The sequence below is a fragment of the Oculina patagonica genome, chromosome 2 (genome assembly GCF_052425735.1).
Source record: "Oculina patagonica isolate OP01 chromosome 2, crgOcupat, whole genome shotgun sequence".
NCBI lineage: Eukaryota > Metazoa > Cnidaria > Anthozoa > Scleractinia > Oculinidae > Oculina > Oculina patagonica.
In genome coordinates, this window is record NC_135759.1 from 40,483,651 (window position 1) to 40,508,855 (window position 25,205).

Below are 25,205 nucleotides of genomic sequence, written 5' to 3' on the forward strand. Positions count from 1 at the left end.
TTCTGTCAGGTGCAAAAGGTCTTATATTAAACAGGGTAGTATAAAAATAAAGCGTGAGTTCTAGATAATTGACACTCTACGACCATGGTTTGAAGAAAGCTCTTAACTTTTTGCAGTCGGATTACCGCATCCAAAATATAATGTATTGAGAAATCCAAAATTCTTTTGTCGCGTGCGAGTTTCAAACAGGGTCACTTCTAATATTCTTATCCCGAGACGGAAGTATGTTTACAAAGCGATTAATAAACAGGGTTAAATGATTCGCATTACTGAGTGACTAGATTCTATTATTTCAACGACACGGGAAATTTTGTTAAGTAGATTGAAAATTGCATGTAGCGATTTGTTACTGATGTTAACCCGGCGAATTTGTCAAATTACGCCCACGCGCCTACTCGAGAATAGTGGTATGGGACGCCAGAGGAGGCGTTCTCACTCATTTCACATTGTTCCGCTTATTAAGACCTGAAATGATAACAGATTAGCCGTAAAACCCTAAGTACTTAATAAGTTTGGTGAGTGATGATTATCACATTCACGGAGCGAACACGAACAACAGCACGAGAGGCAATTATTTATACCTACAGAGATCTAAACATTTGTTACCGTTGTTGAAGAACTGCAACCTTTGATTTCCACTTAGTTTTAGTGACTGCTGCTTTTTTTTCTGTCAGGTGTAAATCAAAGAATTTCAGGCATCTTATCTAATGCTAAAAAAAACGCACGACCTTTTGGGATGTTCGCCCGAGTTAAAGGGCATTTCCAGTGATGTTGATTTTGGAGCATTTTCCGAAAGCTTGAAACAAAACCCTCGCTGTATTTGCCATGTATTCCTTCTAATATGAGTTGTAAGAATTTCAGTAATGGCACGGAATTGCAATATCCCTTTGTAGATTATTGTCTCTCTACTTGTCACCTGCCTGTATGACAATCATTTGTAGCTTTTACGGCGTTACGTTCTGAAACCTTGTTGTTAAGTCTTTGTTAATTAACTTATCAATTTCCCTTAGGATATTATTCCGGCATTGGCAGCTTTCAAATATCTTTTTTTGATCAATTTGTTACAGTTTGTTTTATATCAACTTTTTGTTTAATGCACTGAACACTTTAAACAAATAAAAAGATCGCTCGATCAGTCAGTCAGTCAGTCAGTCAGTCAGTCAGTCAATCAATTATCCATCAATCTATCCATCCATCAATCCATCTATCAATCGGTCATCAATATATTGACGTTGAAAGGTGTCAAACTAAGAACGCACCAAGACTAGCCAAAATCCACCACTACAAATAGATAATTATGTCCCAGAGAATAGAACCTTATGCCCAACATTTGATTAACTCAATTGCAACCAGCGTACAGCATGTATCAATCTGAATCTCTACTATTCTAGAGCAGAAACAAAGAAACGACTGTTCTGGGCGTCTTCTCTTCCCATTCAAGCAATTCAGTACTATATGTGCTTTAGAATAGTTCCCATCCATTGACAAATGGCTACTATGCATGGTTTCATCACTGTTGGCTTTGGTTTCTAAAATACTGGATTATCATAGGTTTTGGTGGATAATATCCGTGGCTTACTGCAACATACAGGCATGGACAATATTCAGGATTATTTTGCATTCAAAGCCAAAGAGAATTTTGGATGTTAACATATATTTACTTACTAACCTTTTACATTGTTTGTATTTGTTTTCACGAACGAAAAATAACAATAAAGAAAAGCCCATCTTATCGGTGGTAAAGTGATAATGCAACATCACCTGTCAATTTAAGTATTCATTTAAAATTGACTAATTCTCAGCTTTCCATTGTATTTGGAAACTTTTCAGAAGGTATTATAGTCGAACAATGCAAAACTTATCTTTTTGCCATCATTAAAACAAAATGTTCACGTTTTCAGCCAATCAAAACTTTGCACTTAAAGGGCTGATTCTAAGAAGATTTGAAATGTCAGCAAGTGATTTGTGCTGTCCTTATTACCAGCGGAAATTTTGTTTCACAGCCATAGGCAAGGATTTTTGCATAGAAGCCATCACGAAACTCGGGTAGTTTCATATTTTGAAATGTCGTACAGCTTAAACGATTGGGACAACGCTCCTAAGACCGCAAGTACGGAAGTATTAGGGGTCGACCGAAACAAGAACCACGAAGATGACGATGTCGAAAACCTTGAAAAGGACTTCCAAAAAGCCCGGCGAAACACCTGTCTCGCTGTTTCACTTATACTCGTTGTTCTTCTCCTCATTACGTGCGTCGTGTTAAGCATTTTTCTCGTCAAAGAAGTCAACAAGAACGGACAGACAACCCCGGAGCCGGCGAAACCGTCTAAGGATCATGGAAATGGCGAACAGGACCTGTATTGTTACAGCCCAGAGTGCTTGCAGATTTCCGCTGATTTCGCGCAGAACATGGACATGTCATTGGACCCATGCGAGAACTTTTACCTGTATTCTTGCGCTTCTTGGATGAAGAAAAATCCGATTCCTCCTGCTAGAAACATGTACGATGCCTTCATGGAACTGGATGACAAGAACTCAAGAATGATACGTGACATTTTAGAGGAGGTGGATGATCTTCCCGAACAAAGCGCAGTTAAAAAGGCAAAGCGTTTTTTCGAATCTTGTGTGAACGAAGAGGAGTTAGAAAAGGTTACAAACAAAACTTTGACACCTTTCATGGTCAAATATGGATCCTGGGCCTTGGATGACGAAAACTGGAACCCTAAACAGTGGAAATGGACCAAAGCTTTGCTCACTATGAACAGGGATTTTACAAGTACGCCCCTTTTTGAGGTGGGCATGGACATAAACCCACGAAATTCATCTCAGTACATGATATCGGTAAGTAAGATTTAATGCAAAGTAATGTGGTTTCTAATATTCACAACATATACAATCCATACTGCAGTAACAAAGCAAAGATGTATAACAATAGTTTTTTATTAGTTACTGAAACAGGTAAAATCCGTGAGGTCCTAAAGGACTTACTGAGGCTTAGCATGGAAGAATGTTTTACTGGCCTGTCCAAACATTTCTTAACTTGACCTCTTGCTGAAAAAGTTGAATAATCCTATCTTACAACAGACCGTTGACGCTTTTAAGGAATAGCTAGCATATTTCAATAAACAGTCATCTAGGAAATTTAAGGTGTGCCTTTCCCTGTTTCATGCACTGACCAAGCTGAAAAAGAATCTATTGTAAAAATGCTACTTTTTTAACTGTACGAAGTTTTTTCTGTAAATGTACAGTTACTATTGTACGTTGTTTCTTCTGTTTTGGTATAATGGCTGTCGTTATTAGCATTTCCTTTGTTGTTGTCGAAGTTCTGAGACGATCTGCATTAAAAAAAATGAACTGAAATTTTTAAGCCTGGAGAAGACAGCATGATAACATTCAACGTTCATACGTGACCATTTCAAATGTCGAGCTCTTAAAGTGATTTTATGACACGCAGTCATTACGAACGCTCGAGGGATTATTGTGCCCTTATTACATGCTTTTGTTAGCCACTTGATGAGATGTGCTTTCCCACTTAAACTTGTCTAGGACTTTGATTTAATGTTTGAAAATTTCTAAGGATAACGCTTGCGAGTATGATCGGAAAATGACAACCAGTTAGGTGATTGTAATCCGATGTTCGCTACTAAGAAAATGAAGTTATGAAAAAAGAACACTGGCGTTCACTGATCTCGTTAACATATTTAGAAAATGAACAGTGAAAGGTAAAGTTAAAAGGGAGGTTTTTTTTTACATCTTGGAGCAAAAGTAAAAATGACTACTGCAGCCAAAGTTATCGATCATTTTAAGGGGCGGAGCTAAGTATGCTCAAAAGGGGATAGGAGGGCCGACGAAAAGGAGGGCATATTCTTGCATGCAAAGGGGTGGAGTGAGGGAGGGCCTTGCTCAAATGAACTCTTAGATCCACCACTGGCAACACAAACGAGAACTCCATTTCGTATCCCCATATTTATACATGGTATTACTAGAAATAAAATAAATTAAATGTTATTGGCGGCTTTAACTGCACCATTACATGCATGCTAGGCAAACTTCTGTATAACATGGTGTTACGTGGTGTGAGGTCGATATTAGGATTTGAACACTTAATCAGATCAACTTGCGGTTGATGATTTAAATAACTGCCATGTGTTGGCAAAATTGGAGAAGGAAAGATGGAAAATTAGCAATCTCCATATTTTAGCAATAAAGATGGATGATTTTATGCCGAATGATTGAGAAAATTAAACAAATTGTATAATTTCAACTTAGAAATATTTCTCGAATTATTTTGCATTCTTTTCAAGCTGGAGCTAGAACAAGATATATCAAAGAGCCAAACCAAATACGACGTCTTTCCTTTTTTCGTTATAAAGAACACTGTGGAAGTCAGGATCTTTTGCTTTCCAAGTTCATCGCTTTGCAAACCCATCGTGGTTTATTAAATTACTCGGTGTCGCTTTGTGTACAGGTGCTAAGTTCAAATTCCACACATTTTTCAAAAACACAGTCAGGTAACCTGTTGTAAGTAAATCTTAACTGTTTGGCACCCAATTTGATATTCTTACATATTATAACAAAAAATATCGTGGCATTTGAAAAATAGTCGAATTTTATTACAAAAGAAGGCTTCAGAAAATCACTTACAACTCGATAAAACAAATCATGTTCAATTGCCACAAAAATTATATTTTTGTATTGTTTTGAGATTCTTCTGTCAGATTATGAATTTCTAAGAAATTGATTTCAGATTCCTTGTTCAAAAACGCGATTTACAAAGAGACCTGTCAGCTAAATAAATAACCGTTGGCCACATTTAAGGTAACCTAATGGCTAACAACGGAAGTTGACGAATCAGAAAAAACTTTACCACAGACTCCAGCTCGTTCTGGATCTTGCTCTCCAAAATGATGGATTTTATTGTCAGCCACGAGGCCTGAGCAAATTCAGAATATTGAGAAAACAAGAAAGCTTTGAGATCCTCAACATCGAAATGCCAATTTCGTGTTGTCTTTCGCCTCTGTTTCAAAAGTAGTCCTGGTACGGAACTCATTTCAAAGAAAGGTTTTCAATTTGATCAAGAACGCCAAAAGTATTTTATAAATATTTCCATCATAATTTAATTTATAACCTCAAAACTCTTAAAAGCAACTTGTCTGGTACGATTCTTGTTTCTGATAAAACTTTGGTTATCATTAGCAACAACAATGACGTCATTATGTCGTCTTTGATATTGAAATAGCCGCCATCTTGGATCCGCCATTTTGAGTTATTTCAATTTATTTATTTCATTAAATTTCCTAAAAATCAAAGTTAATGGACTGTAAAACTTTAGTCCCTTTTAAAAGAATTTTCATGATAGGAAAATATAAGGCAATAATAAAATTATAGAGAGAGATGCTCTGGTTACAAATTCAGTCCGCCATCTTGCATTATAGCACTTGAAATTAATATCAAACTCGAGTTAGTATTAAATAAATTTAATTGTATCTAATGTGTAAACTGTTGCTTAATTAAATGTAAAAATTAAATACAATGCCATTTTAAAACATAGAAAAATATTGATTATTGATATGCGAATTTTGTAAAATAAATTTGTCATGTATATTTGTCAAAATAGTCACTATGGAAATCTTAAAGTCGGTGGTCACGTGAAGATATCGTCAAATTGTTGCTAGTACAGTTTTAGGAAAAGTCGCCAACTTCGGTAATTATTGCTTAATAATCGGTTTGAGGTTACACATTTTCAAAGTTGGCTACGGTTACATGGAGCTGTACTTTTCTGTCACTTCGCACAAAGGGTTAAATGAATATTAAAAAACTTTCGCTCCGCTTAACAATGACACTTGTAACAAAGGAAGTTGCTTTCAATCATTTTCGCAACCTTCCCCGATCTTAAGGTTCCACTACTTCCGCTTTCGCAAATTACGTACAGTGAAAAAGGGCTCAAAAACTCCGCTTACTAAAAATATACAAGCCCTAACCTTGGCTAATCCAAAGCTGTTTCGATTCTTTGGCTCAAACCTCCAAAGTTATATATAAAATATGCGATTCTTATCTTTGAAGATAGATCTTTAGTCATAAGGGATTATGCAATAATTAGCAGGAGGGAGGAGAACTTCATTTAGCGAAATATTATTATCCTCCCTTACAAAGTCGCAAATTTAGGTATTGTCCACCCCCCCCCCCCATGAACAATAGGAAATCATATGCGCCAACCCCCCCCCCTCATCCATTAGACACGAATACGACAATTACATGTGTTGTATGTGTGTGTAATGGAGGAGGGAGGTTCGCATTTAAGTCTTATTTATTTAAGGGGGAGCAATAATATTTCGCTAGATGAAGCTCCCCTCCCTCAGTCCTGATTAATTATTGCATAAAGATTAGACTTCAAAGATAAAAATAACTTTTTTATCTTCCGAGGGTGAACCAAAGAATCAAAACAGCTTTGGATAAGCCAAAGTTGAGGAAGTTGGAAATGTATTGGTCCCGCAAGTAAAATCCATCGATCTTGAGCTGATGCTACAGAGAAGAAACACGGCAACCACAAAGAGTACATGTACAGTCATTATCGCTTAAAACATCCCTTAAGTAATTTACCGAAACGCGATTTAATTACTATTTCTTGAAACAAAAGAATGCTCAGTGTAAACAATCCAAGCAAACAAGCTTATCTCTTGTCAAAATCTGACGTCGGCCCATGACAGAATTTCTAGGCAAACTAATATTAAACACATTCAACGTTTATAGTGATGAGTAAGTGACTACAAGACATTGCACAACAGCAAAGACGAGTCGATATGGATTCGTATCGTTCCCGGGGTGATACAGAGCTAGGTTTTGCAGGTAGCACACAGACTTTGGGTGTACGGTCCTCGACAAGTACGGCCTCCTTTCCTAAAGACGGACGAAAATTGCGTTCGGGGCTGATCTTCTTATGCGTAGTTTTGCTGCTAGTCTGCATTACGCTCGCTGTGTACCTGATCGTGGTCACTGTCAAGAAAGATGAAGGTGAAACAGATGGGAAAACGTGCAAAGATACGAAAACTGAAGAACAAAGCTATTGCAGTTTAAGCACATGTCTGGAAGTCGCAGGTGCAGTAAAGCAGGATATGAACGAGACTGTTGATCCATGTGAAGATTTCTTCCAATACTCCTGCGGCAACTGGATCAAGAACAACCCAATTCCGACCTCTGTAAACTGGGTCTCCACTTTTGGCAAGCTATCGGACGAAAACAACAAGAAAATGTTGTTGCTTCTGTTAGAAGATGATGAATTGCCAAGTGGGCATGCTGTGCAGAAAACTAAGGACTATTTCAAGTCTTGCATGGCGGAAGACGAAATTGAAAAGACTGCTATGCACGAGTTAAAACGTCTTATTACTCGGTACGGATCATGGCCACTGGGAAACGCTACGTGGAACGAGTCAACATGGAAACTGCCTGAAATTTTAATGAAGTTCCAGAGGGACTTTTCGAGCATGTCACCTCTATTTGTGCCACGTATTGAACCAAATCCTTTCGACTCTTCACGATACATTCTACAGGTATCATATCCGATTTTTAACCATTAAATTAAAAACCAATCATTAAATGAAAAACGGTTTATTTTTATTATACACGGTTTAACTCCAATCATGACACTATTGTTTCAAATTTCTTTGTTTTCTCATCTGTCTGAAAACACCCGACCGATGTTGAGCTGCTTAAAATCTCATACCACGGTGGGACTTATTAGGGTTTTATGGTTTTATAATGCGATAACAAACCCCATTAATGTATTTATCATACCTCGTTGCATACTTATGATTATTATCGCTATAAATACAGGCATCAAGTGTCCCCCTCAGTCCCCAGAGGCCGAGTATCCAAAAATACTAAGCTGTTTGATGCGCCGCTGGATAGGGTCGGCTTTTTCAATTGTTGATTTTCGTGGTAGAATTTTATCTGAGATGGAGTTACAAACATTAGATATTTTTAGTCTGAGGATAGGTGGTCGATGATCCTCCTAAACATTATGGAGTCCCCCCTGAAAACAAAACAATTGTTTCAATCTCGGACTAGAAATGTCATTTATGACCTCAGCCACAACCAAGATTTTTAAATCTTGTCGAGGAAATTTATACTTCCTGCTTGCTTAAATTAACAAGTCAAAACAAAAACATTGCTATCACTATCAAAACCATTTTTTATTCACTTTTAAGTGAAAAAATTCATTGCTGGGAGGTTTCAGTTTGTTTTGATCGATATTTCTTCCACTGAAAAGAGCTTGCATACTACACAGGTCTCTTATTCTCGATGCCGGTACTTTGCCTTCAAAAGCTCGCAATATTCAATGCAGACTTGTCAAATTAAACACAGGACATTTTCTCGGTTCAATGTTCTTTACAAGAAGTTTAATTAGGATTCCGTTTTAGTTTTTGTTCTGAGGTGACGTTTCTTTATTTAAAATGTTTGCCCTTCGAAGAAATGTTTGGTAAAAGCTGTTTACTGTTGTTGAGCCCGAATCAAATATTGACAAATTTAAGAAAACGAACCGAGTTTAACTGCAGAAGAACAATATCGTTTTTCCGCCTTTTTGACATCTTCAAACAATAAATCAGTGTTGACGGCTGTTTATTTTACATTTGAATGCGAGCTACTCTTTGTTAATTATTTCCATTTAGTTTCCATTTAGTTGAAAGTGTCTGAATGCAGCAAATACAGGCCAGATACTTTAGATTAGTAGTGAGACTAAGTATTTTGTCGCAAAAAGTGTATCATTATCGGCCGTCATACATCATACAAGATATGAAGATTATTGACTGTCAGTGACACAGTGTCGTGAAAAGGAGGCTATCGTTTACAAACTCCTGGGAGGTAATATTGTGGCTATTGTTTTCCTGTTCAACTTGTTCTTGAACATGATACTTACACTCGCAGATGAATTAAAGGGACTATGTCACGGATTTTAACAGATTTTTGAACAGCCAAAATTTATTTGTGTCGCAGGAAACCTATAAATAATGGTCCATTTTTATTAAGATTGCTATATTAGAGCACTGAACTGTTAAAAAGCGTCTTTGACAGCGGATGGCTTGGATGGAAATGATTGCAACTTGAAAGATTAAGGCTAAACTTTTCAAGTTGTTTCTGCGCGTCTTCCAAGAAATCGACTGATATTTATAGCCGTAGCTTGATTTTTTTCCGTCGGCAATTAAGGTCATATCTTCCTTTAGATGTTCAAAGATAATGTTTTACATGGGTTGATCAAAGATAATGTTTTACATGGGTTGATCTGAGTTATATTCAGATCCCACGCCGAAACCTATAACGAACTCTTGGGACGGGCAGATTTGCCCACACTATATAATAGGCGTTTACAAGATACAGCAACGCTTATGTATAAGGTCAAGAACGGGCTTGCGCCAGACAACGTCTCTGCCCTTTTTGTCCGCAAAGACACTACACACTCGCTTAGAAACAGTGATTTTTGTCTTACCGCGTTTAGATACTAAACGCTACGGGAAACATTGTATCAGATATCTTGGACCACTTCTATGGTCAAAATTAAGCAAAGACATGAAAAACTCGCCGACTGTGGCTGCATTCAAAACTAAAATTAGAAAACTCAATCTATCGGACTACGTGGACAACAATAGTAACTGTTGCAAACTCTGTTGCGCTTAAGACATTGTAAATATTACTTTTTAGTTTTTAGTGTAAGTATTTCAAATATTTTTAGCTTAGCATTATTAATAGTATTTTAGGTATTTTTTAAAATTGTGTCCCCAATTAGTCCATAAGGGCTAAACACACAGACACGGTAATAAAGTTTTTATCTATTTATTTTTTTATCTACCGCTAATGTCAGAACAGCCTTTAAGACCAAAAATCTGCGAAATCCCCTTGACTTAGCTCCTTTAACTGGTAACGAGGTCCACCACTGTTCCGGTGCTACACCACATAAATTCTGAATCAAGTCAGCAAGTTGCCATGCGAGTAGCCATTGATCCAGCCAAGTAATGACTCCTGGTCTTAATAAGTCCATGCCGTGGTATGGGTCCTATAAGGCAGTGGACAGGGTGAGCACCTAAAGCAAACCACAACGGTGAAAGCAACGGAACTAATTTTAAGTATACAAACATAGGCATAAAAGCAGAATTTTTCATCTAACTTTTTAAAACCGGCGATTGCTTTCAGTGAAAATTCAGACTAGAAATATCTTTCCAAGTGGAGATGTTTAGAAAGTAGCCTTGTGTAACTTTTTCGTTACTTTTCTCGCGTTAACTTGATTTTGCGAAAATGGAAAAGGTAAATTTCGCATGACTTACATTTCGTGATTTGGCAGGAAAAGCGTGTTAAAATTTAAAGGAAGTAGATTACTTGAAAAGTTTTCAAATGCTGATCCACATTAACAAACAGATATTCTCAGAATCGACGATACAGAGTTTAGTAAGCAATATTTTTTATATTGTTTAGAAACTACGAAAAATAATTAAAAAGGTTTCCATGTCAATTTGCGACAACGCAAAACGTTATTATACCAGATAGATCAGCATTTACAGTATATCTTCTCTGTGTTGAATGATTCGGTGAAGAGATCACAAATAACGTTGTAATCATGTTAAAGTTAAAATTTCACGATCACATTGTTTTGCAGGTGTCTAACTTCGCGATTGTTTTTGCAATCGCTCAAATAAGTAGCAATAAGGTAGAGCGACAACAGCATATTGCTTTCAGTCCACCGCATGCATGTCGTGAAAAAAACCGCGTGTGTGGAAATATTTAGTACTTTCATTCTTTTTTAGATGAGCAAATTGGTCCAAAACTTTCTCCCAAAAATAGAGCGTTTTTTTCTGTCTTCGCAACAAAGTAATTTAAATGTTTCTTCGTGGACTTGAAAGTTGTTTTTTACATATTTTGCTAGTTCTGATGCCGACGTACCAACTGTATAAACGAACTAACTGCATGTTGATTAATGCATTACAAGATGATATTAAAAAAGTGTTAAAAAGGTTGATTAAACTCCAATTACGATGAAATAGTTTACAACGTTATTAATTGTGACTTAATGTTATCTTTGTCTTGTATTTTTTTATGTTTTGTAGATATATCCTCCATCCTTGAGTCTTATTCGTGCGAAGTACTTGAGCCCGGAAAACAAGGTACGTTACTGAAGAATTAGGAATATAATACTCGCACAGTATGCTTCTTAATGCCTGATGGCCTTAATAGGGTTGATCCGTGTGCATTACGCACCGGCGTTACTTAATTTTATAAATATCTCGACACACCCTATCTGTACTGTAATATCATGTTACTGGTCGTTGCCATTTCAAATGTTACTACACTGAAGAGGACCGTTACGGTCGAAAGGCCTATGTAGTTTATTAAAATCGTAGCTGTATGGCGATACACAATTTGTTCTTTTTAGTATAGTATGCTTCTTAGGAAGTGTGCCTCAGCTACGAATAACAGACCTTGTTCAATGTTTGATACAGATTAAATCAGAGCTAAAGTTGTTAGACACTTGAACAAGTTTATATATTAAAACTGCAGAGAACCAATGGGCACAAAGAGTGTTCGTTTAAACCGATAAATGTATGGGCCTTTTGCACGGACCGTCAGAAACCTATCCATTACATTCTTTTTCAGACGCGCTTGGCTTATTTGAAATACATGACTAAAGTGGGAAAGTTGCTTGGAGGTGGAAATACAACAAAAGAACAAATGGCGAAGGTTTTGGAACTGGAGGGAAAGTTGGCAAATGTACGTAAATGCTGTTAAACAACGCTTTACTGTACCCTTGAAACAATTTGGTAGTTTCCTTTGTTTTATAATCATTATTATATATTACCATTCACCAGAACAAAGAAAAATGTGACCAAATTGTAACAAGCTCAGGGTAAAATGGAGCCACGACGTCTACATTCTTCAACACAGTTAAACTATGGTCTTGAAAAGTTTGACGAAAGTAATAGCGAGCCAAATTCGCCCCCTGTCGAAATTAAAGTTCTTGACATTTTTCCTGGTAAAGACAGTTTACTCTTCCAGAACCACTCTTTCCAAATGAACGCAAACATGACCTGTCGAAAATGCTGGGAAATAACCCTCGAAGGGCTGGCATGCATCCCAGCCAGGGGGGGGGGGGGGGGTAATCAGGGTCGGCCAGGGTTTTTAGGTATACAGTATACAGGGGGATTTCAGATAGCCGACAGTATTTTTACGCCAAAATTGGATCTTTTATGGGTGTAAAGCATACTAAGTTTTTTCAAATTTTGGTATTTTGCATGATTTTGAGGGGAAAATTTGGTTATACAGTACTGGGTACATGTTTTCCAGGTATATTAGTATACCACTTAACCCCTGGCCGACGTACCCTGAATAATATTCCTTGTCGCGTTATGCTGCGAAAGGATTATAAAATCAATCCACAGTGAAAGAAATTCTAACCAGTTTTTATGCTAGCGAAATAAATTGTTGTTGTTGTCGTTGCAGATCACTCCGCCACGAAGCGAGATAAACAGCAATTTCCATCGCAACATGAATTTGACGGAACTTGAACGCAGGGCGCCAGGGTTCGGGGTAGGACATTATTTTTCCTTTTCTCCATAAAAGCTAGGGTTGAAATCAGTAACAGACTGCAAGCTGGAAGTCTTCATTTTCCACGGAGTTAATTAAGAGCTTTGCAAGTCATTGACGCTAGACCATAGAGAGTTTAAGATTTTAGAATTTTGATCGCGTCAGGTGAAAGTCACCATACTTGACCTAGCGCCTTTGCAAGTGATTTCAATATCTAAAGCGTATTTTGTAGAGATATCGTTGGAAGGTTAATCTGTAACAATAAGAAATTTAATATCAGTTTCTGGTTTTTTCCTAGTTCACGTGGTTGGGATTTATAAACGAGTTGTTAAAACCTTTCAATGTTTGGGTGAACGCTTCGGATAGAGTTATTGTACCTTCACCCGAGTATCTACGAAACCTGTCTGACGTTGTCAATGGCACCGACAAGAGGTAAGAAGTGTGAAATACTTTAAGATGGAATCCGCCAGGACTTCGAGTAGGCATTGGACAAAATTATGTAATAGAATTATTTGCACCTTATTGCAAGCTTTTGTGTTACTGCTTCAAATATCTTATCAAAAGAAATCATTTCTAACAACACCAAACATCGAAAATTAATTTCGACGTTCCACTGAATTTTACTGAATCGCTTCAAAGATGTGAGCTTTTGCCTATAGCTTGTGAACTTTAAATTCCATTTTTTTTTCAGACTCTGATTAGAAATGTTTGTACCAGAATTATTTACACCTTATTGCAAACTTTTGGGGTACTGCTTTAAATATCTTATCAAAAGAAATCTTTTCTAACAATACCAAAAATCGAAAACATATTCCGAGGTTCCACTAAATTCCACTGAATCGCTTAAAGACTATTTTACAAAATTTCTTCATTTGTGAACTTTAAAATTCTTTTTTTTTTTAACTCTGATAAGAAATTGTTGTTGGTGTTATCACGGATAATTACTTACATCTTTACCTTTTATTAAGGGTAGGAAATAACGTATTAGGATTTAAATTATTCTGGTACTCGATTTTTGTCAAGCCTTAATAAATGTTACTCGAATTCCTGGTGGATTCTGTCTAAACACTTTGGAGATGCCTAGCTAAACAGAATAAAATGATAGCTCTAGCTCTGTTCAGTCAAACCGTTTGTAGGTCCGTAGTCAATCAGCTAGTCCATCATATGTTTTTCGTTCCGTTTTTTTGTTGTTGTCAGTTCGTGAGTCAGGATGTCTCCTATCCGTCTCTCTTTCTATCTGCCTTCCTGTCTTTATGGTAATTGTTAGTTGATCATACATCCATTTATTCACTCATTTAGCCAGTCGGTCAGCCAAACGTGCAGTCAGTCAATCAGTCAGTCAGTCAGTCAGTCAATTAGTCAGTTAGTCAGTCAGTCAGTCGGCCAGTCAGTTAGTCAGTTAGTCAGTCAGTCAGTCAGTCAGTCAGAGCCAGTCAGTCAGTTTATCAGACGTCAGTCTGCTAGTGGGTTGCCTGGTTTGAGAATGGATAAGCGAGTGAGTAATTTGGTAAGTTGTGTTTGTTAAGGTTGGTTTAACAAGATAGCCCAATTAGACCAAGGATAATATTAGTTAAATCAGTGAACAATATTTGTTGATGTGTGCTTTGTCCCTCTTCACAGTCATTTCACTGAAACAGCCAATAATATTAAGCCATTTCAATAACATATTTTATCCAGAACCTTGTCGAATTACATGATGTGGACATTCGTGCGCTCTGTTGTTCCCTATTTGTCACGTGACTTCCGGTCTGCTTTATTGGAATATCAAAAGGAAGAGGAAGGGACGAAGTCGGCCAAGACTCGGTGGTTGTCGTGTGTGGAGGATATGAATGGATATTTCCATGGACTCACATTTGCTTTGGGCTACATGTGGGTGTCAAAGGTTTTTGACACTGAAGTGATACCACTTGTGAGTACCAGACTATACCACTTCTTAATGCGTTTTATTTCCTGAAAGTAGAGCGATTTGTTTAAAGTTTTTTAAAATTCCTCATGTTCATGTGTCAAAATTAGAAGATATAAGAAACGTTATTCGTGTTTGCTTTAACTCGTCTGCAAACTGCTAAATTCGATGACTGACTGACTGACTGACTGACTGACTGACTGACTGACTGACTGACTGACTGACTGACTGACTGACTGGCTGACTGACTGACTGACTGTCTGTCTGTCTGACTTCGAGAAACTCACACTCATGACGTAGAGCTAGAGCGAGAGATTTGGTGAGATAGTGTCTCTGATTGGCCATTCATGCTGCACACATAAATTCATACCCGAACATCACTGATTCAATCAGACACACTACACGAATCCAGGTAAAGCTGCGTCACGTATGAATTTTTGGGGGTCAAGTCTGACTTGCCTTGAACGGAGGAAGACATGCCGCATGCCAAATTTTAAGACTCACTGGCAGCAAAGCCAAACTCTTTACAAACCACTTAAATTTATTTACCTTAGAAACAAATTATTTTTTTGCAGATTCAAGAGATGATGACAACTATTAAGAAAACGTTTCGTGATGAAACTTCGCGCTACAAGTGGATAGATGATCAGACCCGACAAAAAATCAATGAAAAGGTTTGAGTAACAGTCTGTTAAACTATGTCCAAAGTATTTTTTACAACCATGGAGGCGCAAACAAAACTCGAGTTTCTGGTGGTTTTGGGGGGGGCCCCCCCGGGGTTGACCTGAGTTTGACATTACGGATTCCTATTGCTGGTATATTGTGTTACTATCTTTATTAAGAAAACGATTCAATTAGATCAAGTTCATTCTTTGTACAAGTCATTAACCTCTTCAACAACATAAGGTGTACTAGCCAGTTTATGTATGACGCTTGGTATCCAAGAAAACGTTAGAAAAAATGCTCACCTGGGAAGTTTGGATTGATTATTCTAGATCCCCTAAACCCCTTAGATTATGAAACTGGGTGATGTAACTTGGTGATGGACCCCTCTTGTTTTCTAGGAAGAAGCAATGAAGAACAAGATCGGTTTTCCAAAGCTCTGTTCCAATGAAACTTTGCTGAACGAGTATTATAAAGATGTAAGTAGGTTGGTTGTTTAAGATACAAGATGCAAAATTGTCGCTAGCGCGCTCTTGACTTCTTTATGGACAAAATATCATTTTCATTTAGGTTAACGTCAGCCGCAGTAATTACCTCATAAACGCCTTGGATGTGATGAGTTGGCGCACAAGGTCTGCTTTCTCGAAACTCAGAAGTCCCGTGGATAAAGAACAGTGAGTACAATCAAGGCGCGCTTTAGAGAATCGCACCTGTGCGTTTCTCGAAATTTGGCTACCACTGGTCAACACGAACAGCCGCTTAAGTTAGCTCACAGTACTTTAGATCATCCCGTCATAAAGCATTTACAAATAAACAGAATCAGATGCTATGACGTCGACATTCGGTTCCATTGCAACATTAAAAACTAAAGGTTAAACGTCCCTTACCTTGAAATCTTTTAGGGTACTAACTTTAAAACTAAAGTTCTGTGAGCTAAGTTAAGCGGCTGTTTTCTAGGTCGCTTTCGATAATAATTCATCAGATGATTCGGCAGGGACGCTAGCCGGCAGGGTATGGAAAAACGCATATGTATGACAACAACAACAACAACAACAACGAAAACAGGAAAAATATATTATGTTGTAAATGACATGGTAGTTTTTGTAGGCTTCCCTTTTCACAGTACCCAATGTTTTCGATCATGTGACATTTCTTGATTGACACATTTGTTTCCTTTATTACATTGCAGATGGTTTGTCGGACCCCAGCTAGTCAACGCTTTTTATTTACCCAACAGAAATGAAATAAGTAAGAACAATTGGTAACAAACTACAGTTCAATGACTCGAAACTTCGAGGGAAATTGAAAAAGCTTACAAGTAATAAGGCTACCGACGATAAAATGAATAAGAAAATGACCTAACCATGGATGGGAATCGAAAAGGCCAAGTAAAGGCTGGTTCCAATGATCGCCCCGATCGTCTCTGTTGCTTCTGCGTGAAAGTCTGAGGTGATTGGAGCAAGCGAATTTTGAAGCGACAGAGACGATCGGGACGATCATATGAGAACCAGGCTTAATAAAGCTACCGACGATAAAATGAATAAGAAATGACCTGGCCATGGAGGGGAATCGAAAAAGGTTCGAGTAAGCGGAAGTTTCGAGTTATCGACTGTTCGCTAGGTATGAAAGCTTATTGACTCGTGTTGATAAATGTCTTTCTTCAAAAAAATTAATTGACCAATTCCCGGTTACGAAACACAACCGCAGGGAATCATGTCAGTTGCTTTCAACGTTGCCAAGCCCGGCCCCATGCAGAGCACGTTGGATACAACTACCACGATTCCCTGCAGGCGCGTCTCATAAAGGGAACTGAGCAATACGAACACTAGACTAAGAATAGACTATTCACTGACTACTCTCTCTAAAAAGGTTTGTTAAAAAAGCGGGCAGTATTTTTATCAACAATCTCCATCGTACATGTCATGTGTTATAAGGTCATTCTTTCTCATCGCTTTTTTAATCGAGAGATATTTCGACCACAAAATTCTGGGAATACAACTTTAAGAAATACTCGTTTTCTGCAAATCATGCACAACCTGGCACCAGTGCATTCTTTTTTTTTAATGGAGTTTAAAAAGTGTACTTTTAATACATTTTAAACAGTATGAAATAACGTTGTTCATTTATTCTGGTAGACATTCTGGCGGGAATTCTGCAGCCTCCTTTTTATTACGGACGAAAAGCACCGAGGTATTATATAGTCGCTCATATAAATTTATTTTCTTTGTTTATATGATCGTAAGCTTTTTTATTGGACATAATACGCTCTGTCGATGGGTTAACATGGATATTAAAACACTTGTGTAAAACGGTAACAAGAATACTTAAATATAAAAAGCATTACATGTAATTCAAATAATACTAAGAACAGGCCATTTAAAAAAATGTGGTCCTATTTCACAGAAGCTTACAGAAGGCACTTGTTACAGTGTGACTACTTTAACCAAGGCTACCTTACAAAATCTGTGCAAGAAAGGGAATAAAAACCTTGTATGTTAACAATAGATTTCCTAAACATTGTGGATCTACACAAGCTACATGCATGCTACAGTCAACTCCGTTAAGCGGACCGCCGGGGGCGTAGTGTCCGTATAGCGAGAGTCCGAAGCGGGAGCATTTCCAGTCAAACTCTTCGCCGGGGAGGATGTCCGCAGCGGGATGTCGCAGGCGAGAGTTGACTGTATTGGTCAATTTGTGAAGAATTTGCTTAGGTGGCCTTGGTTGGAGTTGTCACACTGTAAAGTGTACAAACTGTGTTATTTTATGAAATAGTAGAATAAGTTGGAATCAGTTTTCATTTCTACTAGAGACTGATACTTTTCTCTGTCGATCTTCATATCTGGACTGTATATTCGCCTAGACCATTTTAAAATGATTTATTTGTATCTCACATTTCCAGGGCGGTGAACTTTGGAGCAATTGGAATGGTTCTAGCACATGAGCTATCCCATGGATTCGACGCGAACGGTTAGTGAAACCACGAAATATCACGTACGTTTATAGGTTTGACGCAACGCACTGACGATATATCATAGGCCACCGTTCGACTTACATGGCCTTTCGGTTACACGAAAGTATAAAATCTGATTGGCCATACACGTACAGACCAAAGGGCTCAACGTGAGTGTCAGTATTTATTTTAACTTTCAATACTGATTTGATTCTGATGCTTGTATGTTTAATATCCTATTTTTAAATATATATTATTATCCAACTCTCACGATGATGTTTGTACTCCATAAGACCGGCTAAACAGGTTTAAAGTATTTTTTTTGAATTTCTTCCTGACTGTGTGATGAAGACAACCGTGGGAAGTCAGTATTTTGGGGAAAAAAACGTTCCATAACAAATCTCGTAATAGACATTTTAGTGTATAGTAAAACTGTTCATTTTTACTCGTCACTTTTTTTTGACTCGCCTCACGGGTTCGCCAAATACTGGAAGACTCGTAAAATATACAGCGACACTGCACACTAAAACTGACGTCTTATAAGATTGTTGTATTCCTAATCAGAGATCAAATTCAGAATCAAATACAAATTTCATTTCTTTAACTAGGGAGATATTTTAACAAAGATGGGGAGATCATTGATGATTGGTGGAGCAAAAATACGTCACAAGGGTTCGAAGAAAGATCCAAGTGCATTGTGGATCAGTACAGCAAGTATTCCGTCGATGGTGGAGAAGACGGCAAGATATATGTAAGTCACAATATAACAATAATATTAAATGGAAAAAGTCGGCTTTAAAATTACTTGTGAAAACTGCGCACTGTTTGCTAGTTATGGCGTGCATTTTATAACATAAATTGCTCATAAACGAAAGCTATCAATTCCTCGTTTTTCGATACAACTGCCAAGCAAATAGCTAGCTAAAATACTGAAGAAATAGGTTAAACATTAAAACAGTTTATGGCAATTACTAAAAAGAATATTTTGCGCTAAAATGTAACAGTTTCTTCCGTCTGCCATTACATAATTCTGTAAATCGTACTTTTCACAAGAACAATAAAACAATTACTATATATGAGAATCGTTTGCTTCCTTAAGTAGAAATGTTCCCCTGTGTTCGAGTACGGATGACCTTTGAAAGAAATAAGAAATGATAAATGCAGTATATACCTACACTGATCACTTAAAAACAAAGCTAAACTTTTAAGATCTCATGGCATCTCTTGACACGGTCCTTTCCATTATGTTACTGTTCTTTTATTTGTAATTTCTTATGTTTTAGCTTGACGAATAATCAAACAAACAAACAAAATAATAGATAAATTAATTTGTTAGTTAATAACAAATAACAAATAAATTATTTGTCTAGTGTGATCTACTTTTGTATTGTATTATTCACTTGCTACAAATTGCTGTTTTGCAAAAAATTCCTGGGTGTGATTTCTCTTTTAAAACAGATGGATGGGGAACTCACTTTGAGTGAGAACATTGCCGACAATGGAGGCATCAGACTCGCCTATTGGGTAAAATTACATTTCAATTACAATGTTCACTTTCTTCAATAATGACTCGCGACAAACTCGCACTCACTGACTTGTTTATAATCTATTAAACAGGGCTACAAGGACTGGGTTAAGAACAATGGACCAGAGGCCTTGCTGCCTGGCCTCAACCAGACAAACGAACAGCTCTTGTTTGTCAGCTTTGCCCAGGTAAGGAAGGGTGGGGACACAAATTGAACACTTAGTTGTTAATTAATTCGGTCAGATTTTGAAACTGAAATGGTTTTACAACTGAAAACGACCTGGCGTTATATAGCAACTGAATACACCGTCTGGTTTTTTCTAATATGCATAATGGTTTTTCAGATGTTAAACGTATGGTACCATTAAAGTTGGCAAATAAACAACGCAAAAACTAGTTGCCGGGAAACGTTATAAGCAGACAATCATGGGCACAGTTTCCTTATCATGTTTAGCTAAGAGCGTGATCCACTTTAAAAAAAAGTTATGCTTATGCCTTGGCTCATGCTTACGCTTACGCTTATACTTATGATTATGATTATGCTTATTTCTCTGCTTATCCTTATGTATAAGATTTGCGCAATCTAAATTTTAATTTGATAATGGTATTTTCAGAGTTTTTCTAAAAAACGAAGCGTTAACTACACTCAAGTAGCAGTCGTTGATTGTCTTGACTTACAGCAGTTTTGTTCTCTGCAGATGTGGTGCAGCGCATTTACTCCGTCATCAGCCTTCTATCTGGCAAAGACAGACACTCACGCACTAGCAAATTACAGGTACAACAGTACAAAAAACATCCAGATATAAGAACAAATGGATTAAGAACACTAGGCTGAAATTTGGCCAATAAAGCCCCATTTTTATACGAACAAGATCAGCCTGAAGAATTCAGCATGTTCTTATAAAATGTAAAAGGTGTCATAATTACATAAAAAAAAACAAGTGATTTTATATGGCAGTCATGACTCTATCAGCTGTCAAGTGGTCGTATTTTTGTATTGAGTACTGTACTGATGTTTCTACAATGATACAGTATCGATTGTGATCATTAAAATCAAAGAATATTTATTAATTTATGCTAATTTTACATCTAGGGGCATTTTTGGGTAGTATTACTAATATAGAAATTTAAGAACATTTAAAGAACACTTTGAGGCTGATTTGTCACTAAGCACCCATTAAATAAGAACCCGATCAGCCTGACCTCAGAAATCAAGTGTTCTTATATGCGGGTTTTTACTGTAGAACATTATTGTACTGAAGCTCGTCTTTAGAACAAAATCGACCGCCTCTAATTCTACAGAAAACATTGCAATGTTCTGCTCAATTTGTGCTAAAAATGCATTAACTATACAACTACGTGCATGGGGGTACCAAAGGTAGGCAATTGAGACGAGGGAGAGTTAAAAAGGGCAACGAGGACTAAAATCACAAATAAAAGCTCGTCTTCATAATAAAACCGACTCTTTCTTTTGGAAATGTTGCAATGTTTCGTTCGCAAAGTGCAACTTATTAAACAGTAAACTATACCAATGGGACATTCTTGGGTCCCAGCGGGCATCGGCACCGATAGGAGCAACCAAAGGCGAAACCAAAGTGAGAAGATAAAGCAGTTATGTACTAATTTCCCCGTATTAAATACTCTCTTAGTGCTCAGAAATAAATGGAACAGACAATTAGACTTTCTCCTGAACAAGTTTAAAAGAGGGTAAGGCACCCGGGTACCAGATTTCCTTCGTTCTTTAATCTAATTAACGTAGCAAGGAAATGTTCGCAGTCAGTATCCTGATTATCATTTTTTTCTCAGGGTTATTGGCTCACTATCAAATATGAAGGAGTTTTCAGAGGCCTTCAAGTGTCCCGCGGGTAAAGGGATGAATCCCGAGAAGAAGTGTAAAGTATGGTGAAGCAAGGGAATCGCCAATCCAACTTATATTTGCCTTTAACTAGTTACTTAAGGCTTTTAAAAATGCTTTTTAATACAATTGTAATTACAGTCAGTTCAGTTGATTTTGTTTGAAAGAAAGAGCGGATATCATTTGTTTCAATTCCAGCAAATACAGTTTCTTAATGTTTTCTTTGTTACGCATTATTTTATGAAGGGTGTAACATGTCTGCAGTCTACGTCACAATGTTGGGACCCCTTTTCTCTTTTCGCCCACAAAAATCAGTCGCTGGTAACAAATGAAAGTGTTTCATTCACTTAATGCAACATAATGAGAAGGAAGGGGAAACGAAAGGTAGGCGCATAGATGCATCATATTCTCAGCCAACCGAAAGTGTCCCAACTAAATTGTGATGGAGATTATAGACCCTTATGGATAACCCGTCAAAAACAGAAGCGTTGAAGCTCTCGTAATTCTAATGGTACTCTAATGTAGCAGTTGCCATTGCTTTGGGGGCTAGGGGCACTGTTCATGTTTTTTGTTCTGTTGTTCTCTCAAAGGGTAGCGAGCCAGGTCTGTCAAAATTGGTTAGATTTCACAGAACAGTACTTGAAAAATGACAGGAACCCCAATCAATCAATCAATCAATCAATCAATCAATCAATCAATCAATCTTTATTTCGCTCTACAATTAAGCCGTTATTCGTTAGGAAGTTAGCCAAGTAACTCTGAGATTGCCTTGGAATCCGTTAAAATTGTGTAAAAATTCTTTCCAGGATTGAGTTACATTTTAAGAAGTTTTATTAGTACTTCCCCCATTTAGCATTTAGTGACAGTGCCATTACAAAAACATTTTATTAAACAATAGAGGTATCCATGGATTTTTTACCAACTGGTTTGGAAAAGAATCACGTTAAGTCATTTGCAATTGGCAAATGATTTGTCAGTCTTCAAACGACCCTGGTCAGCAACGCCTCGAGATCCGTAAAATCCGCCATTTTCGATGCTATCGAAATTATGAAAATTTTTAGGTGAAGCGAAATCCTATTGCATCGCCTCACGTTGTGTTACTGTAAGCCTGCTAAATTACTTTTAGCAGTTTCACGGCGATCCCTTTTGTTTAGACACGCTCTGCGTGAAATATAATGCAGAAAATCCCGTATGTCAACAAAAACAAAGGCGTGGCTGACTAGAGACCTTTAATCATTTATGTTACACTGTATCGACCCGTATCTCTCAAAGATGTATCAAAAATTCAGAAACCTATGAATAACAAATTTGTAACATATGCCTCAGTAATTCTTTTGCCAATTTACAATTGCGAAACATTTTTGTGTCTCGGACCAAACGTCAAACTTTTTTGATTCGATCTAAGTGTGTCCAATGACCACCAGTGATAATGGGCCTTAACGGACATAACGGTCTTTCTGACAGCAGCCATATTTTATTTCCGAGATAAAGGATAACTGCATATGCCTTGCTGTCTTTTTGCAAAATGTTCATCACAAATACATGTTGTTTCCTTCCAGTGATCGCTAGACTGTTTACAGCCCTCTGTTTTTTCGTATTTTTTCGAGCGATGAGCGCGGGGAAAGAACGGTGAGAGAACTGAACGCCAGCGCAAAACAGGGCGCGATGGGGGCGCTCCCGCCACCCTCCCCCTCCCCCGCGCTTCGCGCTCACGCTCGCTTCGCTCGCTGATTGTTTCACTCTTTTGCGTTGAAAAATAGAGAGGCTGTGGACAGTCTAAGTGAACGCCACATCTTTACATGTCACTCGGTTTGCCTGAGTTTGGTTTAACTGTTTTAAATGCTATATATGTAATTAGCTTCAATTTATGAAAAGTTTCGACCTTTGGTCCGAGCCCTTGTTCTATTGCTTGCAGTAGTAATGTACATTTGTTATTTCTCCATTCTAACATTTTATGAAATAAAGAAGAAAAATACAGTGCTGTATAATAAACATATGAATAAAGACGATATGTGTTTGTTTGTTTGTTTGTTTGTTGTGTTTTGTACGTCATCTTGAGAAGATAAAAAATGTTTGGCTTTACGAAAAAAAAGCCAAGGTTTTAAGACACCATCTTAGTCCCTTTGTCACAACAAATTCAGTTTGGCTGTCACGGGGCTGGTCGAAAAAAATTGGTCGAGAAAAATGCCTGAAAAACTCCTCCTCTGCAAACTAAGTAATAGTCACGTCGCTTTTAAAATTACAACAGTTTTCTGGCCTAAGAAACTCCTACTCTATTTACTGAGTAGTCACGTTTTTTATTTTTAACTGCCTCATCAAAACTGCATGAGTAATGCTCATCATGTTACTGTCACGTCGTTTTTAAGAGTGTATCCATAAGAGGACCAGGCAACATGTGATACAGCTCATATCACCGATTTCGCCCAAACTTAGCATAAATGTTGGGTATGGTGAGCTATTTACTGTGACAAAACATCAGCTCAAAATATTTTATTTCCTTTAAGTTATGGCACCTTTTGCAAAAATGGCCATTTTTCACTAATTTATGCATATTTAATTAGCTGACTTTGATTGACCAGTTCCACAAGAAAAAAAGACTTCTGAAAATAAAATTCACTGCATTATATTCTGTGGTTATTAGGCTTTAAGTACAATAATTCACTTCAACCGTCTAATTTGATTTCTTCTCCTCAAACGGTCTTTTGGAAGGTACACATTTCGTACTGTTGGAAATAGCCTTTAACTAGTGCCAATTATCTCCCATGAGCAACAACTTATATACATTATTCTTACATGGGTAATGAAATCCATCATTAAACTTCACAAAAATGCCACAAAATGTCTGGGGACTTCAATAGTCTATTAGTATTGAGGAACTAAACACACGTGACTTAACGATTTCTTGCTATTTCATCAAAATTCACCGAAACACAGAAGCCATTTATTTGCCTCAATTTGGCATAAAATCGGTACGAAATAGCTAATCAAGCATAAATCTATAGATAACAATCAAAATATTGGCGAAGATTGGCAGTTAGGGCATTTTTCGGAGCGTTTTCAGAGCCATATAATTCGGCAATGTTGTGATAGTAAATGTAAAAATAGCAGCGAAAGATTTTCTTCAAAAGCTCGCTCAATTCATCATTTAGGCACATCAAAGTTAAGAAACAAGAAAGTAATACTACATACATGCCACTTATCGACACACAGATGCTTTCTTTTGAAGAATTTGTTCTTCCTCGCTGCACTTCGATCCTTCGATCGATCTCAATTGACATGTACTGTTGCTTTGAGGCGCGATGAACTTAGCCAATACATCGTGGTTCATTCTTCGTGAAAGGTGTAAACAGGTTGTCAATAAAGTCATTCAAAGAGCTGTTCAAAGTTCACGGAAGGACACTTGTCTCAGCCAGTTTGAATGAAATAAATTTAACTGGAAAATAAACAGCCGCCATGTTGTATTTGTACCTTTGAGCCTGCCGTTTCAGTCAGCGGTAAAGCCGTACACTTGGGCAAGTACGTAGTGTAGTCATCATATAGTTGTTTGACTAAATCCTATATAGGGATGTTCATAGAGGGGATACATAGCCTAGCCCTACACAGCTATAAACGCCTATACATAGCCCAACACAGCTATACACACGCGTGTTCATTTGCTTTTCCTCCGCAAATGTTTGTTTTCGTCGGAATAAGTAGCGGATGGTGTTATCTACCCTCTGAACAACAGGGGCTTGATCTAAGTAGT

General features: G+C 37.5%; 1 protein-coding gene across 2 annotated transcripts; it reads left to right on the forward strand.

The window, feature by feature from the left end:
- The first annotated feature begins 2,015 nt into the window (after positions 1-2,015).
- LOC144641314 (endothelin-converting enzyme homolog) lies at positions 2,016-23,483 on the forward strand. 2 transcript variants are annotated; one of them, XM_078500341.1, is made up of 17 exons: positions 2,016-2,841; positions 11,091-11,147; positions 11,638-11,751; positions 12,481-12,567; positions 12,863-12,996; positions 14,242-14,473; positions 15,043-15,141; positions 15,532-15,609; positions 15,701-15,804; positions 16,320-16,378; positions 17,266-17,320; positions 18,030-18,097; positions 18,689-18,831; positions 19,539-19,604; positions 19,698-19,793; positions 20,304-20,380; positions 21,412-23,483. In XM_078500341.1, the coding sequence occupies exons 1-17, from the start codon at positions 2,065-2,067 to the stop codon at positions 21,509-21,511; spliced, it is 2,346 nt and encodes a 781-aa protein (XP_078356467.1). In that variant the 5' UTR covers positions 2,016-2,064; the 3' UTR covers positions 21,512-23,483. The 2 variants fall into 2 exon arrangements, with proteins under 2 accessions (XP_078356467.1, XP_078356472.1); XM_078500346.1 differs by lacking the exon at positions 2,016-2,841 and adding an exon at positions 6,663-7,547.
- The last annotated feature ends 1,722 nt before the right edge of the window (positions 23,484-25,205 follow it).

Bases quoted from the DNA above. Each gene is read 5' to 3' on its own strand.
- LOC144641314 (XM_078500341.1), top strand. From the start codon at position 2,065: ATGTCGTACAGCTTAAACGATTGGGACAACGCTCCTAAGACCGCAAGT. The intron at 2,842-11,090 runs GTAAGTAAGATT...TATGTTTTGTAG, and splicing joins CATCTCAGTACATGATATCG to ATATATCCTCCATCCTTGAG. The intron at 12,568-12,862 runs GTAGGACATTAT...GTTTTTTCCTAG, and splicing joins GCAGGGCGCCAGGGTTCGGG to TTCACGTGGTTGGGATTTAT.